Below are 20,963 nucleotides of genomic sequence, written 5' to 3' on the forward strand. Positions count from 1 at the left end.
AGGGGGCTGGATGTGCAGCACTCCCTTTACAAACATCTGGACTTCTGGAAGAGAAGCCAATTCCTTCTGAAAGAAAATCGAGAGGGCCGAAATCTAAACCTTAACAGAGCCTAATTTCAGGCCCATATCCACTCCTGTCTGTAGGAAGTGGAGAAAACGACCCAGATGAAAATCTTCCGTAGGTGCATTCTTGGTCTCACACCAAGACACATACTTTCGCCAGATACGGTGAGAATGCTTAACCGTCACCTCCTTCCTAGCCTTTATTAAAGTAGGGATTACCTCTTCCGGAATCCCCTTTTTTGCTAGGATTCGGCGTTCAACCGCCATGCCGTCAAACGTAACCGCGGTAAGTCTTGAAATACACAGGGCCCCTGTTGCAACAGGTCTTCCCTCAGCGGAAGAGGCCAGGGATCTCCCGTGAGCATCTCTTGTAGATCTGATTACCAGGCCCTTCGAGGCCAGTCTGGGACAACGAGTATCGTCTGTACTCTTCTTCGTCTTATGATCCTCAACACTTTTGTGATGAGAGGAAGAGGAGGAAACACGTAGACCAACTTGAACACCCACAGTGTTATCAGAGCGTCTACTGCTACTGCCTGAGGGTCCCGAGACCTGGCACAATACCTCCGAAGTTTTTTGTTGAGGCGTGAAGCCATCATGTCTATTTGAGGAGTTCCCCAAAGACGTATTATGTCTGCAAAGACTTCTTGATGAAGTCCCCACTCTCCTGGATGGAGATCATGTCTGCTGAGGAAGTCTGCTTCCCAGTTGTCCACTCCCGGAATGAAGACAGCCGACAGAGCGCTCACGTGATTTTCCGCCCAGCGAAGAATCCTGGTGGCTTCCGCCATCGCGACTCTGCTTCTTGTCCCGCCTTGGCGGTTCACATGAGCCACTGCTGTTACATTGTCTGACTGAATCAGAACCGGTAGGTTTCGAAGAAGACTCTCCGCTTGTCGAAGGCCGTTGTATATGGCCCTGAGTTCCAACACATTGATGTGTAGACATGACTCCTGGTCTGACCAAAGTCCCTGAAAATTTCTTCCTTGTGTGACTGCTCCCCATCCTCGGAGGCTCGCGTCCGTGGTAACCAGGATCCAATCCTGAATTCCGAATCTGCGACCCTCCAGTAGGTGAGCACTTTACAACCACCACAGGAGAGACACCCTGGCCCCTGGGGACCAGAGTTATTTGTCGATGTAAGTGTAGATGGGAACCGGACCACTTGTCCAGAAGGTCCCATTGAAAAGTCCTTGCATGGAACCTTCAAAAATGGAATGGCCTCGTAGGCCGCCACCATCTTTCCCAGAACTCGAGTGCACTGGTGAACAGACACCCTTTTCGGTTTCAGCAGGTCTCTGACCATGTTCTGGATGTCCTGGGCTCTCTCCATTGGAAGGAAGACCTTCATTTGTTCCATATCCAGTATCATACCTAGGAACGGTAATCGAGTTGTCGGAATCAACTGCGACTTCGGTAGATTTAGAATCCAACCGTGTTGCTGGAGCACTCTCAGAGAGAGAGCGCCACACTGCTCAGCAATTTCTCCCTTGATCTCGCTTTTATCAGGAGATCGTCCAAGTATGGGATAATTGTGACTCCATGCTTGCGCAGGACCACCATCATTTCCGCCATTATATTGGTGAAAATCCTCGGGGCCGTGGAAAGTCCAAACGGCAACGTCTGAAATTGGTAATGACAATCCTGTACAGCGAATTCAAGGAATTCTTGATGGGGGGGGGGGGGATATATGGGGACATGAAGGTACGCATCCTTTATGTCCAGAGACACCATAAACTCCCCCTCCTCCATATTGGCTATTATCGCTCTGAGCGATTCCATTTTGAATTTGAATCTTTTTATGTACAGGTTTAGGGATTTCAGATTCAAGATAGGTCTGACCGAACCGTCCGGTTTCGGGACCACAAAGAGGGTTGAGTAATAACCTCTTCCCTGCTGGTTCATGGGAACCCTGATTATCCCTTGCTGTATACACAGCGTTTGAATTGCAGCTAACACTACATCCCGTTCAGACGTGGAAACTGGTAGGGCCGACTTGAAAAATCGGCGCGGGGGCACCTCTTCGAATTCCAGTTTGTAACCCTGGGAAACTATTTCTAACACCCAGGGATTCAGGTCTGAGCTGACCCAGACCTGGCTGAAAAGTCGAAGACGTGCGCCCACCGGTGCGGACTCCCTCAGGGGAGTCCCGGCGTCATGCTGTGGGTTTTGGAGTAGTCGGGGAGGACTTTTGTTCCTGGGCGCCTGCCGAAGCAGGTGCTCTTTTGCCTCTGCCATTACCTCTGGCAAGGAAGGAGGATCCCCGACCTCTTCTGGACTTGTGCGACCGAAAGGACTGCATCTGGTAGGGTGGCATTTTCTTTTGCTGTTGGGGAATATATGGTAAAAAATTTGATTTACCCGCTGTAGCTGTGGAAACCAGGTCCGTCAGCCCATCCCCAAACAATACATCACCCTTATAGGGTAGTACTTCCATATGCTTTTTGGAATCCGCATCACCCTTCCATTGGCGAGTCCATAAGGATCGTCTCGCTGAGATCGACATGGCATTGGCCCTAGAAGCCAGCAATCCAATGTCTCTTTGAGCATCCCTCATAAATAAGACTGCGTCTTTTATATGGGCTATAGTTAAGAATATAGTATCCTTATCCATACTATCAAAATTTCTGTCAGCTCATCTGTCCAAGCTGCAACTGCCCTACACACCTATGCCGACGCAATCGTCGGTCGTAGTACAGCACCTGTATTAGAATAAATACCCTTTAAGGTAGTTTCTTGCCTGCGATCTGCAGGGTCCTTAAGGGCAGCTGTGTCAGGAGACGGTAGCGCCACCTTCTTGGACAAGCGCGTCAGGGCCTTGTCCACAGTGGGAGGTGATTCCCAACTCTCTCTGTCCTGTTTAGGGAAGGGGTATGCCATATAAATTCTTTTGGGGATCTGCGGCCTCTTTTCCGGAGTCTCCCAAGCTTTTATAAAGAATTCATTTAATTGATGAGATGTGGGAAAATTTATAATCTGTATCTTTTCCTTAAACATGTGTACCCTTGTGTCGGGGACCGAGGGTTCATCCACAATACGCAAGACATCCCTAATTGCCACAATCATACACTGAATGGTTTTAGTCACCCTAGGGTGCAATTTTACTTCATCATAATCGACACTGGAATCAGAGTCCGTGTCGGTAGTAGTGTCTTGTGCTAAGGGACGTTTTTGAGACCCCGACGGGCCCTGTGAATCGGTCCAATCCGAGGATTGACCCCCTGCCCTGATGTTCCCCTTAATTCAGCCTTATCAAGCCTCTCATGTAAAGATGTCACACTTGCATTTAACCTATGCCACATGCTCATCCAATCCTGAGTCGGCACCAGCGACGGGGACACACCACTAATTTGCTCCACCTCCTCCTTGGAGAAGCCTTCCGCTTCAGACATGTCGACACACACTTACCGACACCCCACACACACAGGGAGTTACCTATAAGGGGACAAAACCCCAACCAGGCCCTTAGGGGAGAGAGAGAGAGAATGCCAGCAAACACCCAGTGCCCAAACACTGGAATATATGACCAGATAGCGCTTTTATATATTTAGAATGTTAATCTCCACTCACTGCGTCGCCAATGTGCCCCCCTCCTTTTTTTCCCAGCCTGTGAAGCTCAGCAGGGGAGAGAACAGGGAGCCAGCGTTTTCTCATGCAGCCTCTGTGGAGAAAATGGCGCTGGTTAGTGCCGAGGATCAAGCCCCGCCCACCCGACGGCGGGCTTCGGTCCCCTCATGATATTGTAAGAAAATGGCGAGGGTCCGTGGATTTACTGTCCCACAGCCTAATCCAACATATTTATGCCCAAATTGAGGTTTATTGCTGCCCAGGGCGCCCGCCTCTTGTGTGTGTGAGACTGGGAGCAATGGCGCGCAGCTTACCGCTGCGCGCTTACCTCATGAAGATCTGATGTCTTCTGCCGCCTGAAGTCTTTTCCACAATACTCACCCGGCTTCTATCTTCGGCATCTGTGAGGAGGACGGCGGCGTGGTTCCGGGACGAACCCCAGGTGAGGCCTGTGTTCCGACTCCCTCTGGAGCTAATGGTGTCCAGTAGCCTAGAAGCAGTGCCCAACCTTACAAGCCAGCTCTGCTTCTCTCTCCTCAGTCCCACGATGCAGGGAGCCTATTGCCAACAGGACTCCCTGAAAATAAAAAACCTAACAAAATTCTTTAAAACAGCAAACTCTTGAGAGCTCACTGCTTTGTACCCTTTCTCCTCTGGGCACAGAATCTAACTGAGGTCTGGAGGAGGGGCATAGAGGGAGGAGCCAGTGCACACCCATAGTCAAAGTTCTTTTAGGTGCCCTATCTCCTGCGGAGCCCGTCTATACCCGATGGTCCTTACGGAGTCCCCAGCATCCTCTAGGACGTAAGAGAAATATAAATAAATTATATATATATATATATATATATATATATATATATATATATATATATATATATATTACACACACACACACACACACACACACACCAGCAGGTCCGGCTCTCCCTTTGTACAATGCTGTACTGCGCCGGGTGCCCACTCTGAATGGAGATCATAGACAACGGGAGGTGCGGCACTCTTGGCGACGAAAATAACTCAGGCAGATTTCAAGTCATAAAGATGACGTTTCAATGCCTTTAATATGGCATTTTCATCAGGTCAAACACATACATACAAGTGACTTATCTAAATACCCAGTGTTTGCAACCCACGTGCTGGTGCTTTCGGAGAACGGGACATCCGCCCGAGTCCGTAGGCGCATCCCGCTGACGCCAGCCAAAGCAACGTCAACATCCTGTGCCCATAACCATAGCAACTATTACACCAATACAGATTCATAAACAGTCGTGATCATAGCAGCACGCTTAGAAACAGTCGTGATCATAGGTTACAAACACTGGGTATTTAGGTAAGTCAGTTGTATGTATGTGTCTGACCTGATGAAAATGCCATATTAAAGACATTGAAACGTTGAGAGAGAGGGAGAGGGAGAGAGAGGGAGGGGGGTAAATATATACATCTTCAAAGTAAAGAGGTTTGCTCTATGGTGAGGATTAAAATTTTTTGGCCACCACGATATTTAATATATTTAATGGGCGCTCGATGAAGCAATTTAGTTGTTTTGCGCTGCCACTGAATATTGTGCTTGTCACACCCAAAAACTCCAGGTTTAGCTGCATACAGCAGCTAAACCAGTCTAAATATGGGCGCCCATAGCATTCATGCCCGATCGGAGCAACAGCTGAATTACTCAGTCAGGTACCCATTATTAGCGCGGCACCCAAAACATACAACCCCCCCCCCAAGTTTACATATTTGCAGGGTGGGTAAGGGAATGTTTATTATGCTAAAAATAAGAATTTACTTACCGATAATTCTATTTCTCGTAGTCCGTAGTGGATGCTGGGGACTCCGTCAGGACCATGGGGATTAGCGGCTCCGCAGGAGACAGGGCACAAAAGTAAAAGCTTTAGGATCAGGTGGTGTGCACTGGCTCCTCCCCCTATGACCCTCCTCCAAGCCTCAGTTAGGATACTGTGCCCGGACGAGCGTACACAATAAGGAAGGATTTTGAATCCCGGGTAAGACTCGTACCAGCCACACTAATCACACTGTACAACCTGTGATCTGAACCCAGTTAACAGCATGATAACAGCGGAGCCTCTGAAAAGATGGCTCACAACAATAATAACCCGATTTTTGTAACAATAACTATGTACAAGTATTGCAGACAATCCGCACTTGGGATGGGCGCCCAGCATCCACTACGAGAAATAGAATTATCGGTAAGTAAATTCTTATTTTCTCTGACGTCCTAAGTGGATGCTGGGGACTCCGTCAGGACCATGGGGATTATACCAAAGCTCCCAAACGGGCGGGAGAGTGCGGATGACTCTGCAGCACCGAATGAGAGAACTCCAGGTCCTCCTCAGTCAGGGTGTGCCCCTGACCAAGTAGCTGCTCGGCAAAGTTGTAAAGCCGAGACCCCTCGGGCAGCCGCCCAAGATGAGCCCATCTTCCTTGTGGAATGGGCATTTACATATTTTGGCTGTGGCAGGTCTGCCACAGCATGTGCAAGCTGAATTGTACTACACATCCAACTAGCAATCGTCTGCTTAGAAGCAAGAGCACCCAGTTTATTGGGTGCATACAGGATAACAGCAAGTCAGTTTTCCTGACTCCAGCCGTCCTGGAAACCTATATTTTCAGGGCCCTGACAACATCTAGCAACTTGGAGTCCTCCAAGTCCCTAGTAGCCGCAGGTACCACAATAAGCTGGTTCAGGTGAAACACTGACACCACCTTAGGGAGAAACTGGGGACGAGTCCGCAGCTCTGCCCTGTCCGAATGGACAATCAGATATGGGCTTTTGTGAGACAAAGCCGCCAATTCTGACACTCGCCTGGCCGAGGCCAGGGCCAACAGCATGGTCACTTTCCATGTGAGATACAGGTTGAGTCTCCCTTATCCAAAATGCTTGGGACCAGAGGTATTTTGGATATGGGATTTTTCCGTATTTTGGAATAATTGCATACTATAATGAGATATCATGGTGATGGGACCTAAATCTAAGCACAGAATACATTTATGTTACATATACACATTATACACACAGCCTGAAGGTCATTTTAGCCAATATTTTTTTATAACTTTGTACATTAAACAAAGTGTGTGTACATTCACACAATTCACTTATGTTTCATATACACCTTATAAACACAGCCTGAAGGTCATTTAATACAATATTTTTAATAACTTTGTGTATTAAACAAAGTTTGTGTACATTGAGCCATCAGAAAACAAAGGTTTCACTATCTCACTCTCACTCAAAAAAGTCCGTATTTCGGAATATTCCGTATTTCGGAATATTTGGATATGGGATACTCAACCTGTATTTCAAATCAACAGATTTGAGCGGTTTAAACCAATGTGATTTGAGGAATCCCAGAACTACGTTGAGATCCCACAGTGCCACTGGAGGCACAAAAGGGGGTTGTATATGCAGTACTCCCTTGACAAACTTCTGGACTTCAGGAACTGAAGCCAATTCTTTCTGGAAGAAAATCGACAGGGCCGAAATTTGAACCTTAATGGACCCCAATTTGAGGCCCATAGACACTCCTGTTTGCAGGAAATGCAGGAATCGACCGAGTTGAAATTTCTTTGTGGGGCCTTCCTGGCCTCACACCACGCAACATATTTTCGCCACATGTGGTGATAATGTTGTGCGGTCACCTCCTTCCTGGCTTTGACCAGGGTAGGAATGACCTCTTCCGGAATGCCTTTTTCCCTTAGGATCCGGCGTTCAACCGCCATGCCGTCAAACGCAGCCGCGGTAAGTCTTGGAACAGACATGGTACTTGCTGAAGCAAGTCCCTTCTTAGCGGCAGAGGCCATGAGTCCTCTGTGAGCATCTCTTGAAGTTCCAGGTACCAAGTCCTTCTTGGCCAATCCGGAGCCACGAGTATAGTTCTTACTCCTCTACGTCTTATAATTCTCAGTACCTTGGGTATGAGAAGCAGAGGAGGGAACACATACACTGACTGGTACACCCACGGTGTTACCAGAGCGTCCACAGCTATTGCCTGAGGGTCTCTTGACCTGGCGCAATACCTGTCCAGTTTTTTGTTCAGGCGGGACGCCATCATGTCCACCTTTGGTCTTTCCCAATGGTTCACAATCATGTGGAAGACTTCCCGATGAAATCCCCACTCTCCCGGGCGTCGGAATGAACACTGCTGACAGTGCTATCACCTGATTTTCCGCCCAGCGAAGAATGCTTGCAGTTTCTGCTATTGCCCTTCTGCTTCTTGTGCCGCCCTGTCTGTTTACGTGGGCGACTGCCGTGATGTTGTCCCACTGGATCAATACCGGCTGACCTTGAAGCAGAAGTCTTGCTAAGCTTAGAGCATTGTAACTTGCCCTTAGCTCCAGTATATTTATGTGGAGAGAATTCTCCAGACTTGATCACACTCCCTGGAAATTTTTTCCCTGTGTGACTGCTCCCCAGCCTCTCAGGCTGGCATCCCTGGTCACCAGGACCCTTCCTGAATGCCGAATCTGCGGCCCATTAGTAGATGAGTACTTTGCAGCCACCACAGAAGAAACACCCTTGTCCTTGGAGACAGGGTTATCCGCTGATGCATCTGAAGATGCGATCCGGACCATTTTTCCAGCAGATCCCACTGAAAAGTTCTTGCGTGAAATCTGCCGAATGGAATCGCTTCGTAAGAAGCCACCATTTTTCCCAGGACCCTTGTGCAATGATGCACTGACACTTTTCCTGGTTTTAGGAGGTTCCTGACTAGCTCGGATAACTCCCTGGCTTTCTTCTCCGGGAGAAACACCCTTTTCTGGACTGTGTCCAGAATCATCCCTAGGAACAGCCGATGTGTCGTCGGAAACAACTGCGGTTTTGGAATATTTAGAATCCACCCGTGCTGTCGTAGAACTACTTGAGATAGTGCTACTCCGACCTCCAACTGTTCTCTGGACCTTGCTCTTATCAGGAGGTCGTCCATTTTCTTTGAAGAAGAATCATCATTTCGGCCATTACCTTGGTAAAGACCCGGGGTGCCGTGGACAATCCAAACGGCAGCGTCTGAAACGGATAGTGACAGTTCTGTACCACGAACCTGAGGTACCCTTGGTGAGAAGGGCAAATTGGGACATGGAGGTAAGTATCCCTGATGTCCCGGGACACCCTATAGTCCCCTTCTTCCTGGTTCGCTATCACTGCTCTGAGTGACTCCATCTTGATTTGAACCTGTGTAAGTGTTCAAATATTTCAGATTTAGAATAGGTCTCACCAAGCCTTCTGGCTTCAGTACCACAACATAGTGTGGAATAATACCCCTTTCCTTGTTGTAGGAGGGGTACTTTGATTATCACCTGCTGGGAATACAGCTTGTGAATTGTTTCCAATACTGCCTCCCTGTCGGAGGGAGACGTTGGTAAAGCAGACTTCAGGAACCTGCGAGGGGAAAACGTCTCGACTTTCCAATCTGTACCCCTGGGATCCTACTTGTAGGATCCAGGGGTCCTGTACGGCCCCAGCGTCATGCTGAGAAACTTGGCAGAAGCGGTGGAGGCTTCTGTTCCTGGGAATGGGCTGCCTGCTGCAGTCTTCTTCCCTTTCCTCTATCCCTGGGCAGATATGACTCTTATGGGGACGAAAGGACTGAGGCTGAAAAGACGGTGTCTTTTTCTGCAGAGATGTGACTTAGGGTAAAAACGGTGGATTTTCCAGCAGTTGCCGTGGCCACCAGGTCCGATGGACCGACCCCAAATAACTCCTCCCCTTTATACGGCAATACTTCTTTGTGCCGTTTGGAATCTGCATCACCAGACCACTGTCGTGTCCATAAACATCTTCTGGCAGATATGGACATCGCACTTACTCTTGATGCCAGAGTGCAAATATCCCTCTGTGCATCTCGCATATATAGAAATGCATCCTTTAAATGCTCTATAGTCAATAAAATACTGTCCCTGTCAAGGGTATCAATATTTTTAGTCAGGGAATCCGACCAAGCCACCCCAGCTCTGCACATCCAGGCTGAGGCGATCGCTGGTCGCAGTATAACACCAGTATGTGTGTATATACTTCTTAGGATATTTTCCAGCCTCCTATCAGTTGGCTCCTTGAGGACGGCCCTATCTGGAGACGGTACCGCCACTTGTTTTGATAAGCGTGTGAGCGCCTTATCCACCCTAAGGGGTGTTTCCCAACGCGCCCTAACTTCTGGCGGGAAAGGGTATACCGCCAATAATTTTCTATCGGGGGAAACCCACGCATCATCACACACTTCATTTCATTTATCTGATTCAGGAAAATCTACAGGTAGTTTTTTCACACCCCACATAATACCCTTTTTTGTGGTACTTGTAGTATCAGAAATATGTAACACCTCCTTCATTGCCCTTAACAAGTAACGTGTGGCCCTAAAGGAAAATACGTTTGTTTCTTCACCGTCGACACTGAAATCAGTGTCCGTGTCTGTGTCGACCGACTGAGGTAAATGGGCGTTTTAAAGCCCCTGACGGTGTTTGAGACGCCTGGACAGGTACTATTTTGTTTGCCGGCCGTCTCTGTTGACATTATCACGTAATTCCTTGAATAAGCCATCCATTCCGGTGTCGACTCCCTAGAGAGTGACATCATCATTACAGGCAATTGCTCCGCCTCCTCACCAACATCGTCCTCATACATGTCGACACACACGTACCGACACACAGCACACACACAGGGAATGCTCTGATAGAGGACAGGACCCCACTAGCCCTTTGGGGAGACAGAGGGAGAGTTTGCCAGCACACACCAAAAACGCTATAATTATACAGGGACAACCTTTATATAAGTGTTTTTCCCTTATAGCATTTTAATATATATAGTCATATCACCAAATAAGTGCCCCCCCTCTCTGTTTTAACCCTGTTTCTGTAGTGCAGTGCAGGGGAGAGCCTGGGAGCCTTCCCACCAGCATTTCTGTGAGGGAAAATGGCGCGGTGTGCTGAGGAGAATAGGCCCCGCCCCCTTTTCGGCGGGCTTCTTCTCCCGTTTTTCTGAGACCTGGCAGGGGTTAAATACATCCATATAGCCCCCAGGGGCTATATGTGATGTATTTTTAGCCAGAATAAGGTACTATCATTGCTGCCCAGGGCGCCCCCCCCAGCGCCCTGCACCCTCAGTGACCGCTGCTATGAAGTGTGCTGACAACAATGGCGCACAGCTGCAGTGCTGTGCGCTACCTTATGAAGACTGAAAAGTCTTCTGCCGCCGGTTTCTGGACCTCTTCACTTTTCGGCATCTGCAAGGGGGTCGGCGGCGCGGCTCCGGGACGAACCCCAGGGTGAGACCTGTGTTCCGACTCCCTCTGGAGCTAATGGTGTCCAGTAGCCTAAGAAGCCAATCCATCCTGCACGCAGGTGAGTTCACTTCTCTCCCCTAAGTCCCTCGATGCAGTGAGCCTGTTGCCAGCAGGACTCACTGAAAATAAAAAACCTAACAAAACTTTTACTCTAAGCAGCTCTTTAGGAGAGCCACCTAGATTGCACCCTTCTCGGCCGGGCACAAAAATCTAACTGAGGCTTGGAGGAGGGTCATAGGGGGAGGAGCCAGTGCACACCACCTGATCCTAAAGCTTTTACTTTTGTGCCCTGTCTCCTGCGGAGCCGCTAATCCCCATGGTCCTGACGGAGTCCCCAGCATCCACTTAGGACGTCAGAGAAAATAAGATTTTACTTACCGGTAAATCTATTTCTCGTAGTCCGTAGTGGATGCTGGGGACTCCGTAAGGACCATGGGGAATAGACGGGCTCCGCAGGAGACAGGGCACTTTAAGAAAGAATTTGGATACTGGTGTGCTCTGGCTCCTCCCTCTATGTCCCTCCTCCAGACCTCAGTTAAAGAAACTGTGCCCGGAAGAGCCGACAGTACAAGGAAAGGATTTCGGAATCCAGGGCAAGACTCATACCAGCCACACCGTATAACTTGTGATAAACTTACCCAGTTAACAGTATGAACAACAACGGAGCATCAGATCAACCCTGATGCAACCAACATAACCCTTATTCAAGCAATAACTATATACAAGTATTGCAGAAGAAGTCCGCACTTGGGACGGGTGCCCAGCATCCACTACGGACTACGAGAAATAGATTTACCGGTAAGTAAAATCTTATTTTCTCTAACGTCCTAGTGGATGCTGGGGACTCCGTAAGGACCATGGGGATTATACCAAAGCTCCCAAACGGGCGGGAGAGTGCGGATGACTCTGCAGCACCGAATGAGCAAACACAAGGTCCTCCTCAGCCAGGGTATCAAACTTGTAAAACTTTGCAAAAGTGTTCGAACCTGACCAAGTAGCCGCTCGGCAAAGCTGTAATGCAGAGACCCCTCGGGCAGCCGCCCAAGAAGAGCCCACCTTCCTTGTGGAGTGGGCTTTTATTGATTTTGGAAGCTGCAATCCAGCCGCAGAATGAGCTTGCTGAATCGTGTTACAGATCCAGCGAGCAATAGTTTGCTTTGAAGCAGGAGCACCCAGCTTGTTGGGAGCATACAGGATAAACAGCGACTCAGTTTTCCTGACTCTAGCCGTTCTGGCCACATAACCTTCAAAGCCCTGACCACATCTAGTAACTCGGAATCCTCCAAGTCACGTGTAGCCACAGGCACCACAATAGGTTGGTTCATATGAAAAGATGACACCACTTTTGGCAGAAATTGCGGACAAGTCCGCAATTCTGCCCTGTCCATATGGAAAACCAGATAGGGGCTTTTATGTGACAAAGCCACTAATTCTGACACACGCCTAGCTGAAGCCAAGGCCAATAGCATGACCACCTTCCAGGTGAGAAATTTTAACTCCACGGTTTTGAGTGGCTCAAACCAGTGTGACTTCAGGAAACTCAACACCACGTTAAGATCCCAAGGTGCCACTGGAGGCACAAAAGGGGGCTGAATATGCAACACTCCCTTTACAAACGTCTGGACTTCAGGAAGAGAAGCCAGTTCTTTTTGAAAGAAAATGGATATGGCCGAAACCTGGACCTTAATGGAACCCAATTTTAGGCCCAAAGTCACTCCCGACTGTAGGAAGTGAAGGAACCGGCCCAGCTGGAATTCCTCCGTAGGGGCCTTCCTGGCCTCACACCAAGCAACATATTTTCGCCATATACGGTGATAATGTTTAGCCGTCACGTCCTTCCTAGCCTTTATCAGCGTAAGAATAACCTTATCCGGAATGCCTTTTTCTGCTAGGATCCGGCGTTCAACCGCCATGCCGTCAAACGCAGCCGCGGTAAGTTTTGGAACAGACAGGGTCCCTGTTGCAACAGGTCCTGTCTTAAGAGGCAGAGGCCATGGGTCCTCTGTGAGCATTTCTTGCAGCTCTGGATACCAAGTCCTTCTTGGCCAATCCGGAACAATGAGTATTTTCCTCACTCCTCTTTTTCTTATGATTCGCAGCACCTTGGGTATGAGAGGAAAAGGAGGAAATACATAAACCGGCTGAAACACCCACGGTGTCACTAGTGCGTCTACAGCTATCGCCTGAGGGTCTCTTGACCTGGCGCAATACCTCTGTAGCTTTTTGTTGAGGCGGGATGCCATCATGTCCACCTGTGGCAGTTCCCACCGACCTGCAATCTGCGCGAAGACTTCTTGATGAAGTCCCCACTCTCACGGGTGGAGGTCGTGCCTGCTGAGGAAGTCTGCTTCCCAGTTGTCCACTCCCGGAATGAACACTGCCGACAGTGCTCTTACGTGATTCTCCGCCCAGCGAAGAATTCTGGCGGCTTCCACCATCGCCACCCTGCTCCTTGTGCCGCCCTGGCGGTTTACATGAGCCACTGCGGTGATGTTGTCTGACTGAATCAGCACCGATTGGTCGCGAAGCAGGTTCTCCTCTTGACTTAGGGCGTTGTATATGGCCCTTAATTCCAGGATATTGATGTGAAGGCAAGTCTCCTGACTTGACCACAGACCTTGGAAATTTCTTCCCTGTGTGACTGCCCCCCACCCTCGGAGGCTTGCATCCGTGGTCACCAGGACACAGTCCTGAATGCCGAATCTGCGGCCTTCGAGAAGGTGAGCACTCTGCAGCCACCAAAGCAGAGACACCCTGGCCCTGGGGGATCAGCCGATGCATCTGTAGATGTGATCCGGATCACTTGTCCAACAGATCCCATTGAAAGGTCCTCGCATGGAACCTGCCAAAGGGAATGGCCTCGTACGATGCCACCATCTTTCCCAGGACTCGCGTGCAGTGATGCACAGACACCGGTTTTGGTTTTAAGAGGTCTCTGACCAGTGTCATGAGTTCCTGAGCCTTCTCCGTCGGGAGAAAAACCTTCTTCTGGTCTGTGTCCAGAATCATGCCCAAGAAGGGCAGACGCGTTGCAGGAATCAGCTGCGACTTTGGAATATTCAGAATCCAGCCGTGCTGTCGTAACACTTCCCGAGAGCGTGCTACGCTGACCAGCAACTGCTCTCTGGACCTCGCCTTTATGAGGAGATCATCCAAGTATGGGATAATTGTGACCCCTTGCTTTCGCAGGAGCACCATCATTTCCGCCATTACCTTGGTAAATATTCTCGGTGCCGTGGAGAGACCAAACGGCAACGTCTGGAATTGGTAATGACAATCCTGTACCACAAATCTGAGGTACGCCTGATGAGGTGGATAAATGGGGACATGAAGGTATGCATCCTTTATGTCCAGAGACACCAAAAAATCCCCCCCTTCCAGGCTTGCGATGACCGCTCTGAGCGATTCCATTTTGAACTTGAACCTTTTCAGGTATATGTTCAGGGATTTTAAATTCAATATGGGTCTGACCGAACCGTCCGGCTTCGGTACCATAAACAAGGTCGAATAGTAACCCCTTCCCTGTTGAAGGAGGGGAACCTTTAGCACCACCTGCTGAAGATACAATTTGTGAATTGCAGCTAACACTATTTCCCTCTCTAAGGGGGAAGCTGGCAGGGCCGATTTGAGGTAACGGTGAGGGGGCATCTCTTCGAATTCCAACTTGTATCCCTGAGACACAATCTCTATAGCCCAGGGATCCACCTGGGAGTGAACCCACTTGTGGCTGAAATTTCGGAGACGCGCCTCCACCGGGCCTAGCTCCGCCTGTGGAGCCCCAGCGTCATGCGGTGGATTTAGTGGAAGCCGGGGAGGACTTCTGTTCCTGGGAACTAGCTGTATTGTGCAGCTTCTTTCCTCTACCCCTGCCTCTGGCAAGAAAGGACGCACCTCGGACTTTCTTGCCTTTTTGTGATCGAAAGGACTGCATTTGGTAATACGGTGCTTTCTTAGGTTGTGAGGGAACATATGGCAAAAAATTTGACTTTCCAGCCGTAGCTGTGGAGACCAGGTCCGAGAGACCGTCCCCAAACAATTCCTCACCCTTGTAAGGTAAAACCTCCATGTGCCTTTTTGAGTCGGCATCGCCTGTCCATTGCAGAGTCCACAGGACCCTTCTGGCAGAAATCGACATTGCATTTATTCTAGAGCCCAGTAGGCTGTCTCTTTGAGCATCTCTCATATATAGGACAGCGTCTTTTATATGCCCCAGGGTTAGTAATATAGTATCCTTATCCAAGGTATCAAGTTCCTCAGATAAGGTATCTGTCCATGCTGCTACTGCACTACACATCCAGGCCGACGCAATCGCCGGCCTTAGTAAGGTACCTGAAGGAGTATAAATGGACTTCAGGATACCCTCCTGCTTTCTATCAGCAGCATCTTTTAGGGTGGCCGTATCCTGTGACGGCAGGGCTACCCTCTTGGATAAGCGTGTTAGAGCTTTGTCCACCCTAGGGGAGGATTCCCAGCGTAGCCTGTCCGTTGGCGGGAAGGGATACGCCAAAAGCATCCGTTTGGAAATCTGCAGATTCCCAAGCCTTTTCACATAACTCATTTAACTCATGTGAAGGGGAAAAGGTCACCTCTTGCCTTTTTTCCCCATACATATAAACCCTCTTGTCAGGGACTGGGGTTGCCTCTGTGATGTGCAACACATCTTTCATTGCTATAATCATGTAACGGATGGCTTTAGCCATTTTAGGCTGTAACTTTGCATCATCGCCATCGACACTGGAGTCAGAATCCGTGTCGATATCTGTGTCAACAATTTGGGATAGTGGGCGCTTCTGAGACCCTGACGGCCTCTGCGACATAGGATCAGGCATGGGTTGAGACCCTGACTGTCCCAAGGCTTCAGCTTTATCCAACCTTTTATGCAAGGAATTAACATTATCATTTAAAACCTTCCACATATCCATCCAATCGGGTGTCGGCGCCGTCGGCGGCGACCCCACATTCATTTGTTCCCGCTCTGTTTCCACATAGCCTTCCTCGTCAAACATGCCGACACACCACACACAGGGGATGCTCTATTTGAAGACAGTTCCCCCACAAGGCCTATTGGAGAGACAGAGAGAGAGTATGCCAGCACACACCCCAGCGCTATATGACCCAGGAATCACACAGTAACTTAGTGTTAACCCAGTAGCTGCTGTATATACTGTTTTTGCGCCAAATTTATGTGCTCCCCCCCCCCTCTCTTTTTACCCTCTTCTACCGTGATTCTGCAGGGGAGAGCCTGGGGAGCTTCCTCTCAGCGGAGCTGTGGAGAGAAAATGGCGCTGGTGAATGCTGAGGAAGAAGCCCCGCCCCCTCAGCGGGGGGCTTCTGTCCCGCGTTCCTGTGTAAAAATATGGCGGGGGCCCATGCATATATACAGTGCCCAACTGTATATATGCCCAGTTTTGCCAAGAGGTCTCTAATTGCTGCCCAGGGCGCCCCCCCCCTGCGCCCTGCACCCTACAGTGACCGGAGTATGTGGGTTAGTGTGGGAGCAATGGCGCACAGCTGCAGTGCTGTGCGCTACCTCATATGAAGACTGGAGTCTTCTGCCGCCGATTTCGAAGTCTTCTTGCTTCTGACACCGGCTTCTGTCTTCTGGCTCTGCGAGGGGGACGGCGGCGCGGCTCCGGGATCGGACGACCAAGGGTGCGATCCTGTGTACGATCCCTCTGGAGCTAATGGTGTCCAGTAGCCTAAGAAGCAGGACCTATCTTCAGTTAGTAGGGCTGCTTCTCTCCCCTCAGTCCCACGTAGCAGAGAGCCTGTTGCCAGCAGATCTCTCTGAAAATAAAAAAACCTAACAAAATACTTTCTTTTTAGCAAGCTCAGGAGAGCTCACTAAGTAGCACCCAGCTCGTCCGGGCACAGATTCAAACTGAGGTCTGGAGGAGGGACATAGAGGGAGGAGCCAGAGCACACCAGTATCCAAATTCTTTCTTAAAGTGCCCTGTCTCCTGCGGAGCCAGTCTATTCCCCATGGTCCTTACGGAGTCCCCAGCATCCACTAGGACGTTCGAGAAATACCTATTTGGGCTAAGAGAACTATTCCTCCTGCATTATAGCATTTGGTTTTATGGCCCACCCTGACAAAGCGACCCTACAGTGCTGAGGCCTAGATGCCTTTATATGCACATTGTGGTGGAAACATTTGACCAGCAAAAGTTTTGTCAACATGTCACAAATATCAAGTCATAGATAAGAAGCTGGATTCAGCATCCACAAGTAAAGGTGTCATATGTACAGTATGCTTTTTAGGTTGTATTGTCTTCTGTTGACGTGCAGCCAAACTACCTTTTCTGATTATACAGATGTACTTAAACTTTTCAACTTGACAAAAGCTGATCCTCACTGAAGGCTATACTTGTGGGGGGGCTTCACCTTTTGACCCATTGTCCAATGATATACTCTGTTGGCTTCCAGGAATATGAGGGTTCCATTATATTGTTATCACAACAGAATTAGTGGTAATCACTGACATGATTAGAACCCTGGCCATGTACTTCCTCTGGGATTTCTACCTACCCTACTAATTATTGGGGATGACATAATAAAACAAGGAAATTCTACTGATAAGTAACAAATTTAAAAAAGTGTCTGCCAGTCACTTGCTGAATATTTTATATATGTGCTATTGTGTCTAAAGGTTGTGCTTGTCATACATACTGGCCCGGATTCAAATGTTAACGTGCCCCCTATCTCCCATCTAAAGTGACGGGAGATAGAGGGGCGATATTCAAATGTTCCGTTTCTGCCCCTACCGCACCCAGTACAGTCGGGTTTAGGCGTGCAAAGCACCTAAATACGACTAAACTGATTGGCACGATCATGAAAAGACCCGTTTGGGCGCCCAAACGGGTCTCTTTACACGCATTTTAGCTCGCTACCCTCCGGAAGTAGCGAGCTGAAATGATCTTGTCGCGCCTGTGGCATTAACATTAGAATACCGCTGACGAGCGCAACCGCGGCCGGGAGGGGGAGAGCACATCTGAATCTGGCCCATTGTGTCCAAGCTTTTGACAACTAAAATTAATCCTGGCATCAAAGCAGTTAATCTATTGATAGATTTCGGTTAAGAACCTCTCATGCAAGTCTATGGTAAACCACCTATTAGCAAAAAAAACAAACAAACATGTTCTGGTCATAAAATGCACATATTGCATGAAAGTGGTAAAGATTACATTTTTTACATTTGCCAGTCTGTCTGCCCTACAACTAAAAGGGTTAATCCTGATTAATGTTCCCCACCTCCTCCATCTGGCTATACAGCAGCATAGAGAAAAGGAGAGGAGAGCTGCAGAGGAGGCTGGCCTCCCCTCCCCCACACACGTTTGTGGGGGAGGGTAAGTGGAGGAAATCAGATACAGCCTCTGTTGAGGACAGAAGAGCTACAAAGCTGTAGCCTGGCTGCAGACTCACATGTACAAGAGAATTGGTATGATTATTTCTAGGGACCCTGTCCAAATCTATAGCTCCATCAACACTTACACGCTAGAAATGAGTTACTGGAAATATGAACTACTCCAATAAAACATTATAACTACCCTTATATAAACATTATTAGGTAATTTCAGTTACTCTTTATTTGAAATTGGAGACCTCACTACATCACCCAAAATGACTTTGTAAGGACCCTACCACTCGTGTGTTCGTAAACCTTACTGTCACTTACAACTACTAATTATCTGTAATTCAAGCACTACAAATGATGGATACAGACATCATGGCAGCTCTGCAGCGCTCTATTTATACTGCTCAACAATAATGCAGCTTTCCCTTTCACCCAGTTATGCAGCTGCCAAAACCTCGTCCCAAGAACAGAAACAGAATGTTTTCCAAATGTCGTTTCCAGTGCAAAACATCAATTAGTAAAAGATATGAACAGGAAATAGTAACGTCCGAATCAATTAATGGAGAGGGATCGGCTGGCCCGCTGTGTATAAACCAGGAGTGTCCTACCAGCATGCACACCGAGCGACAGCTGTACAGCCAGTGCCCCAGACATCAGCACACCCAGACTGAGAGGGAGTCTGACAACTGCACAAGCACTGCTCCCACGCATGACGTTAGAACACACTCTTACCGTGGCCAGAGTGGTGTAGGGTTTCATTATAACGTGTCTGTGGCCACAGTAACAGCACAGCATACTATAATAAGCTACCTGTAATCACATGGAGCTTGTACTTTGCTTATCTGCACTGGGGAGACGCAGCAGGAAGACATTACAGGAGCGCAGGCTGGTCATCCGAGCACTCGGGCAAAATAATGAACATGGGCTAGTAAATGATGGGGTGGAGGGGGGGGAATGTTCCCATACTGGAAAACTGAAAACATGACCTGCCAAGTGGTTCTTATAGCAACACAGCATTTTGTACAATTAGACTATATATATTTATTCCCCCCCCCCCCCCCAGAGCACGGAAATACAATTCTGTTCTAATCCAAAATTAATTTATCGTAATGTTCCCACGGCCGCATAAAGCAACAGAGCCATGAAATGGCAGAGTTGGAAGGAAGTAGGAGATATTGATATTGACAGCACATTACACAAGCAGAAAAAAAAAAAAGTATAATATCCAAAGAGGTTTATCAGTATTGCTTTGTAAAGAAGGCCAAATATGCTTATGAATAAAATACTAACAATGGTGGGAAACCAACAATGGGTTTCACATCACAACCTGTGGATGTAAATGGGGTTGACATGGAAGTATACTCTATCGCTTACTAAAATACTATTGACAACGTGAATTTGTATTGGGTAATTATTTCTTTAGTGTAATGTGACTGAAACACCTATGAGATTTGAAGCCATTGTGTAGTCTGCAGCTACAGGAGCTGATAGGAAAGGAATCAGGACAAAGAACAGCAGGAGCTCTCTCCTGCTCTGCAGTCTACATGTGCTTTCAGGGTAAACAGACAATGCTTATGTCTGCTCACCGCAATTATTTTACTTCCAAACTATGTAGCAAATGCTAGGATGTAACCATATAGCCGGAGCATGTTAGATAGCCACATATAAATGGTCTAAACACAGGTGGATATATTTATTGCAAGTGCTTTGAATAACAAGCTTGCAGCAGAAAGTCAGGTTGATAAATGCACAGTGAAGATGCACACAATTCTAGAGGTATTTGTATTGCTATCAACAGAACCTGACTTTTCTGAGCAAATAACGTCCAGAACGTGCACTTGAGTAGGGTGTGACTGAGACAGGCAGGTACTTCCATGAAGAAATTTCTATTTACTTGCTCTTGTGCTTTGTCACTATCGCCTTGAACACATGCTAACCTTAAGGACCTAATGCAACGGCTTTCACTTTAAAACTCTTTAAATCTAGCGGCTATCTGATGTTTGGCCTGAAGCATTTGAAGTCAATAGTTTGGGGCAAATCAGATTAGTGGTTAGCACGGGATGCAGTTATGTTACCCATGGGTTCAATTCCCACCACAGCCCTAACAGTGTGGAGTTTATCTGTTCTCCACATGTTTGCGTGTGTATCCTCCAGGGGACTCTGGTTTCCTCACACTTATTGGTTTCTGACAATATGTGTACATGTGGTAGGGAATAAGCTGTACTGAGTCAGAGACTGATGTGAATGGCCAAATATTCCCTGTAAAGTGCTGCAGAATACCTGTGCACTATATAAAGAACTGGTAATAAATAAAATAGTCCAACCACAGTGTGAGGGAAAATATCTATACACACATTTTCTGACAAGCATTAACTTTCATAGTCCTCGCAGACTTCGTAAGTGTTAATGCTGAAATACAGTGGAATTCTATGGACACTTCAATAGCTACATTTATTAGCGTCTCTGAAATCTTCCTTGCAGCATAGTGTACTATTGTTCTGTCAGGACAAAGGTACAGTATGTTTCCTATGCTTTTAACTGGTGTTGTACGAGTCCTATGACACAATCCTTTACCTAACTGGACTACTGTGCAGGAACACTTAAGTACCTCTAAAATAAGAATTTACTTACCGATAATTCTATTTCTCATAGTCCGTAGTGGATGCTGGGGACTCCGAAAGGACCAT

The 20,963-nt window shown here is 48.0% G+C and overlaps 1 protein-coding gene across 6 annotated transcripts in view; it reads right to left on the reverse strand.

The window, feature by feature from the left end:
• CBX5 (chromobox 5) overlaps nucleotides 1–20,963 on the reverse strand; it is a 121,246-nt gene that overhangs the window by 58,142 nt on the left and 42,141 nt on the right. For 2 of the 6 annotated variants that reach the window (XM_063952177.1, XM_063952176.1), the window contains exon 1: nucleotides 18,885–18,944. The exons of the other annotated variants lie outside the window; for them this stretch is intronic. In XM_063952177.1, coding sequence (XP_063808247.1) covers nucleotides 18,885–18,930 — 46 coding nt within the window. In that variant the 5' untranslated portion in view covers nucleotides 18,931–18,944. Of the gene's footprint in view, nucleotides 1–18,884; nucleotides 18,945–20,963 lie in introns of those variants that run through there. 6 annotated transcript variants of the gene reach the window in all.

The sequence above is a fragment of the Pseudophryne corroboree genome, chromosome 2 (genome assembly GCF_028390025.1).
Source record: "Pseudophryne corroboree isolate aPseCor3 chromosome 2, aPseCor3.hap2, whole genome shotgun sequence".
In the NCBI taxonomy this organism is placed as follows: domain Eukaryota; kingdom Metazoa; phylum Chordata; class Amphibia; order Anura; family Myobatrachidae; genus Pseudophryne; species Pseudophryne corroboree.